This window comes from Antrostomus carolinensis, unplaced genomic scaffold (genome assembly GCF_000700745.2).
Source record: "Antrostomus carolinensis isolate BGI_N321 unplaced genomic scaffold, ASM70074v2 scaffold6215, whole genome shotgun sequence".
NCBI lineage: Eukaryota > Metazoa > Chordata > Aves > Caprimulgiformes > Caprimulgidae > Antrostomus > Antrostomus carolinensis.
This window is the reverse complement of record NW_010315681.1, coordinates 10,534-17,538: the sequence shown is the minus strand read 5'-3', so window position 1 is coordinate 17,538 and position 7,005 is coordinate 10,534. Positions and strand designations below refer to the sequence as shown.

Sequence of the window (7,005 nt, the reverse complement as noted above, 5' to 3'; positions counted from 1 at the left end):
GGTGCATTAGGAAGAGCATTGGACAGCACGTAGAGGGATAACCTCCCTCTCTACTGTACCCTAATGAGGCCACATCTAGAGTATTGTGTCCAGTTCTGGGCTCCCCAGCTCAAGAAAGACCAGGAGCTAATGGAGACAGTCCAGTGAAGAGCTACGAAGATGATGAGGGGACTGGAGCATCTCTCTTATGAGGAAAGGCTGCAAGACCTTGGTCTGTTTAGCCTGGAGAAGACAAGACTGAGAGGGAACCTTTTCAATGTTTATAAATATCTGAAGGGTGGGTGTCAAGAGGATGGGGCCAGACTCTCTTCAGCGGTGGCCAGTGACAGGGCAAGGGGCAATGGGCACAAGCTGGAACACAGGAAGTTACATCTAAAGATGAGGAAAAACTTCTTTACTGTGAGGGTGCCAGAGCACTGGAACAGGCTGCCCAGAGAGGTTGTGGAGTCTCCTTCTCTGGAGATATACAAACCCCACTTGGATGCAGTCCTGTGCAACCTGCTCTAGATGTACCTGCTTTGGCAGGGGGGGCTGGACTAGATGATCTCCAGGGTTCTCTTTCAACCCCCACCATTCTGTGATTCTGTGATATCCTGATGCTGTGTGAGGCACCCAACACTTTAACTAAGTTTGTCAATATTTAACTGAGCTAGTTTCACTGTCAAAGAACACCACAGAGAGAAAATGACAATCTCAATCTTTTGGACTAAGCTTAATCAACACAAAAACAGGGCTTTCTATTCCAGTCATGAATGCTTATGGAAAAAGGACTACATTATTTTGGGCAGAAAGGAGGTTATATAATGTACATTAATATAGAATAGTCTAAGTTATACTCAAATGTTAAGTTTTATATGTCATACTTTGCTCTTCAGTTGACAATCTTCTCTTGTATAGAAAGAGAAAGAAAAAAACCCAGCTTCCACTGACAGAATTCATATATGCCAGGCAGTAAGTTTAAACAAGATAGTGAATATAAAATTACCATCGATAAACCATAACCTTTAAAGTTGCAGCTGATTTCAAACATTCCTTTTGATAGATTCCTAGTACAGCAATTTTTTAGAAGTATGAACACTCCAAATCTCCTCTATTTATAGGGAAGTTTGTAACAGGTTCAATTGGAGACATCAAAAACATTTTAAATAGACATCACAAGATGCATCTGTAGTTTAAAGGTCAAATTTATTAGGAGATTAAGAGATGTATTATACATGGACTATAAATACAGCACAGCTGACTTTATTCACAGTCAGACAGCCAATGCCAACCTATTTTGTAGACACTCTTGTTCTTTTGTTCCAAGAAAAGTTTGCACCATAAGACTTGGATTTAGGTTTTGGATTCTTCTTCTCTTCAACATCATAGCTCCAGCCTGAAGGTTACAGGGGAAATAGTGGGGGGAGATAAGAAACAAAGAGAATTCTAAATATTCTCAGCATATAATAGAGAGCAAAAGCAACTTAAATGGTTTAATTTTTGTATCTTTTTCTCCATGTAGGCATCCACTAGTTTTTTCCAGTGTAGCTGGCAGCAAAGAATACTGAAATGCCATAGATGTGACATATGCCTGTTCTCTCAGTTGATAAGATTTCACCACACTACGTATCTCCATTTTCTTTACTCCTGCAAAAAACTTGACAGACATCAGTGAAAAGCTCAACAGGGAACACTGACTGCCCTGCAGGTTCATGGCTCCATAACTCCACAGCATCACAGAAGCACTAAGGTTCTGTGTATGCTGGGACAAGAAATGAAAGTACAGGTAAGGAAACACGAGAAAAAATAGCATACAGAAGATCAATCCCAAAAGCTGGGATAGAAGAGAGACCTTGGAAGGCCAGAGGGGAAAAAAAAAAAAAAAAGGTGGGAGGACCAAAGAAAGGAAGAGCAAAGAAAAAACTTCAGCATTAGAAAGGAGTTTAATAATTAACATTTTTATAAGAACATAAAAAATTAGGAATAAAAGAAAAGGGAATCAAATGATAGAAGACAAGTAAATTATGTGATAGTTAAGCAAGAAAAATGCTAAAAAATGTCAGAAAAGAGGAGGTGGAGACATTAGTGTTTATGTAAATCAAAATGCAAATTGGTTGCAGCCTCCAGGTGCCTGGAAAGTTGCCAGGGCAGCACTCAGGATTCCAAAGTTTGGTCTTTTTAGCTGCAACATTTCACTCAAAGTTGCGATACTTGAGTTGAAGCTAGAAGTGGTTAAGTATTCAGTTTTAAGTGATACCAATAAGATGATACTTTTCTTTCTTAGTTTTAGAACGAAAACTTGGTAAGTCCTAAAAGGTTTAACATATATATATATATATATATATATGAATTTTTACACCTAAGATGTTCACAGAAAACACTAAAGATACATCTACACATCAAAACATGTTTCGTAAGATAACACAAGTTGTCAAGTCACTATGCCTCAATTTGTGTATTCACAAATGTCACACATTTTCTTTGTGTTTATTAGGCTGAACCAATGTTAACTTCCAAGTTAACTATTCTCAGTAAGAAATATTGGAATAGAGGTTTTAAAACCGAATTCTTTCCATCTGTGAGAGCACTGGCTTTTGCCTACTGTTCTGATTAAAAATATAAGCTTGAGTTAACAGACAGAACTAGATCCAGAGACAAGCTTTGGTATTGCAATATTCAGCACTGTAACACCTAACTTTGAGGCACTTGGCTGCTGGAATAGAATCTACAGCCCCAGGTTATTGCTTCATCTTTTTATACACCAGATAGAGAGGAGCTGAGTGCCTCCAAGAGGGATTTGCATCTACCAGCACAATGACTTGGGCTGCCATAGCTATCCCAAATCAACAAAGTTAGTTACATCTAACTTTGGATTGCAAGAGGACACCATATGTGATAAGGTTTCATGCTCTGTAACAGTCCCCTTGAGTTAGGCACCTTCAGTTTTTCATGACAGAGAGCAGAGGTCACCTTTACAAAAAGACCACAATGGCGGGGAGGATATTCTTGCCCAGAACTCTGCCATACAAGTGAAGTGGATACAAAGCAGATTTCATAATCTCTGGAAGAACACCCTCATCACCTGACTAAAGGTTATTTGTGGAGTAGAAACATTCTCCATCCTTGTTACTAAAACTGTTTTTAAACAACTGCCTCAATGATGTCAAACAGGACAAAAAAGAATTTAGGTCGAGAGCCTAAACTTATAATGTCAACCAGCTACAAGTGTTTCCTCTTTGCCTCAACTTCAGACCATCCTCAGCTGTCATACTTTGAACAGAGATCCCTCCCATTACTGTATTCAGTGCTGTTATTCCTACATTAGAAAATGTATCAGATGGGGCAAGCAGACAGATAGCTTGCCTCAGGTGAATGAAGTTCTTAGGTGAGAAAGAACTCTTAGGTTTCCCAGCCTTAGTAAAATACTTGCAATATCTAGGATTTGCATAAATTAAATTTGAGGTTTTTAAGAAATTCGGTAATGAAAAACTTGAGTGGTTCATATGGGAAGGAGGAAGACATAACAGGACTGCTGAATATTCAAAAGGCTGAGATTATGGATACTGCTTGCAGTACCACAATACTGTGAGAAAATACAAGCCTAAATAACCAAGTAACTTTACAGATACAGTCCTTCTGATACATTATTAGCATTAAAAATATTAAGTAATGATACTGGCTTTTCTACTATCTTTTTCTCAAATACAAACAATCATCAAATGTAAGGGTTCAGACTTTTAGTATTGTACTTGGGAAGAGTTAGGTATAACTTCCACAATCTACATCTTTCCCACGGGAGGCAGTGGGGGGGCAGGTGCTGATCTCTCTCTTGGTGACCAGCAACAGGACCCGAGGAAACGGAATAAAGTCCCATAAGAGGAAGTTCAGACTGGACATTAGGAAAAAGTTCTTCACCAAAAGGGTGGTGGGTCACTGGAACAGGCTCCCCAGGGAAGTGGTCACAGCATGAAGCCTGTCAGAGCTCAAAAAGCCTCTGGATGACAATGACGCTCTTAGTCATACAGTTTAGTTTTAGGTAGTCCTGCAAGGAGCAGGGAGGAGCTGGACTCGATGATCCTTATGGGTCCCTTCCAACTCGAGATATTATATGATTGTACAATACACCCATTCTGCAACATGGCCAAAACTAAAGTCTAACATGCTTACTGGGTAGTCACTTAATTTTAGTTTTTCTGATTATCAAACATTCACAACAGTTCTGACAGTACTTCTTTAACTAGAATTCAGATGCTCACATCAACTCTCCAGGCAAAAACCCTGCCGCCGTGTAGCTGGGACCCCCAGCCTGGGATACTCTTAAAAGATAAAGTATTAATATTCCTCCAGGACCTGAGCAAGGCTCAGTTCTCATTCAAAACAGATATCTGCAAAAGCCTTGCAAAGGTAGGGCTCAGAGACTGCAACCCTTTTCCAGAAAGTGCAATGCCTTTAGCATTCAACACCTTCAGCACCCTCAGAAATATTCCCCCGTTTTCCTCCTCCTCAAGTAGAGCACTAATGGTCTAACAATTTTGTGGAACAGAGGGAGGGAAGGTACTTTATCCTGTGCTTCTTCTGTTGTTAATACTTTGAGTTCAAGATTGCCTATAGCAAGCTCAATTCCTCATACCAAATACATACGATACATACCATTTTTTTCAGCAAAGGCAATGGCATCTTCTTTAGTAGAGAAAGTAAGAACCATGTTGGATAAGGGATCAGCTCTGTAAGAAATCAGATGACAAATTTTAAGCACATTTAAAATATAAAGTAATTATATCTGTATCTCAAATGCAATTCAAATGCTGTATCATACAACTTTTTGTAGTATAGCACCTCACAAGACATTCAAAATCCCTTTATTTTAAATTATTTCCAGGATTAAAACTTTATTTCTGCAGAGTATTATTTCACTCTTTCGGTCTGTTAAACTTCCCTGCCAATTCCTTGTAGAAATAAAATGTTTTAAAGTTTTTTGTTAGACAAACATGTCTAACCAACTGCTGAGGTAATAACTGCTCTGCAACAATCTTTCTGATTTTTAAAGCTGTGTTGTCCTTCTCTTTTTGAAAGATCGGGAGGCTTAAGGAAATTTTGAACATTTCAAGCAGGCCAGAAGCCTGTAGAGCAGCTAGCAGAAGAATAAACTTATTGAGAAAAAAGCAGAATATCAAAGTAAGCAGAGCAAGAATTAATCAGAGACTAAAGAGTACGTGAAAAAAACCCAAGAGTTCAACTTTGGTTGAGATCACATGACCTCCAGAAGTTATTCCACTACAGCAAGCAGATCACAGGCCACTACTGGAAATGAAGCTCAGAAACACAAACTGCTAGCTAACTACATACACAGTGGTTAGTTTTAGATGATCAGCTACTCCTCAACTGCATTTCTGAAAGGAATCAAATAGCAAAAAGCTTTTTGAAACAAATTAAAATCTCAGTTAAAAAACCAAACTGCCTTATTGGTTGCTAAAAAAGCTCAATTTAAGAACAATGACAAAGGATTGGGCGGGGGGGGGGGGAAGGGGGGGCATTCTAAAAATTAACTACAAAACTTTTGGAGAAATAAGATACCAGTTGTAGTAGCACAATTATTAGACAGTGTTTCCCTGAGAGAACACTGCACAGGGGCCTGGGAAACAATCAAGAAGACAAGACCAAATTGCAACAAACTGTTGAAGGAGCTACCTCTCAACTGTTCTTTCTTTGAAACTAGAAAGATAAATGAAGAGGAAAAACAATGAAAGAAACATACACTGAACTCTCTACACCAAAGGACAAAGCCTCTGGTTGGCAGAGGGGGGAGGGGAAGAAGGGGAATCTAGCTTCCAGCAAAGACAACAATGTAATTTTATCTCATGTACACACAGAAAAATGGGAGTTCACTATATATCCAATATATTCCCTAATAAAAACAAACAACAGGATAAAGGCAGAAATTACACTTTCAGAAGCCACTAAGATGGGCTCTCTTAAAGACATTTCTCTTATAAAGGCAGTAAGGAGAATTAGAAACTAAGAATTAGTCCATGGCATGATCAGTGAAGAATCAAGTGTTATTTATCATTCTTCTCTTCCACGACTGAGGTTGGAAAAATCTTCTCAACGCTACGAAGTGGGAAACAAAGAAGTTTAAGACTGAAGTGTAGTGAGACACCAGTGCCTGTTCAGTACTGCAATTTTGGTGAAAAACTTCTAAAGGCAGCTGGGAAATGAGGATTGTGCTGGAATTATTTCTTCTATTTTCATGTGGGAACATCTTTCATTCAATTTAAATAAAGCTTTTTTATTTCTTTCCATAAATGAGCTATCCATATGTTTAAATTTCTGATAATCTGTGAGCAAACTGGAGTTCATAATGGTCAGCATGATGTCCTGATAGTGTCAGCAATAGCAGTGCTGCAGGATTTCCTATGCCTGCCCTAAGCAGTCTTATCAGTCACTACAAACTGGGATTCCACATTTTGTTCTGAGATCCTGTACAATGGAAACCATGCATTTCCCGTATTTCTTTGTTTATGGCTTTATATTAAAAGATGTACTCAAGAACTATCTATTCCTGTAATGAAACTTCCCAATTAAAAAAACAATGCCATGGGTCCATTTATTTAGATCTACAACTGGGTAATTTTCACTGAAAATAACTATATCCAAGAAACAACAAATACAACATAAAAATCAAATGAGACTATAAAATGACAGAAATATAACAAAGATCTACAGGTAAGCAAGTATACTGAGTTCAGAGGAAAAGGGGCCTAATCCCTAGACCCCAAAAGGCTCTAATCTACTAATCCCATTATATTATTGGGAAAACAACTAGGAACTGTTCTTTGCAGAAATTAAATCTGAAGAGAAGAAACTGTTCTTAGGTATTTCTGGGTGTTGAATAGTAATTTGAAATTACCAGAATGTCCACTAATAGCTTTTGCGAGAGTTCCTTGAAAAATGAACAAATTAGGTTACAAAACCCTTGACCTAGCAGTGTCAAGTCTAACACAGCACTTGCTTTTGGCCTACCTGGGG

At 38.5% G+C, this 7,005-nt stretch overlaps 1 protein-coding gene across 1 annotated transcript in view; it reads right to left on the bottom strand.

The window, feature by feature from the left end:
* Positions 1–1,166: 1,166 nt before the first annotated feature.
* NDUFS4 (NADH:ubiquinone oxidoreductase subunit S4) overlaps positions 1,167–7,005 on the bottom strand; it is an 8,366-nt gene continuing 2,527 nt past the window's right edge. The window contains exons 2-3 of the mRNA XM_010168020.1: positions 4,630–4,703; positions 1,167–1,375 (exon numbers count right to left, since the gene is read on the bottom strand). Of these exons, the coding sequence (XP_010166322.1) occupies positions 1,272–1,375; positions 4,630–4,703 (178 nt within the window). The 3' untranslated portion in view covers positions 1,167–1,271. The remainder of the gene's footprint in view (positions 1,376–4,629; positions 4,704–7,005) is intronic.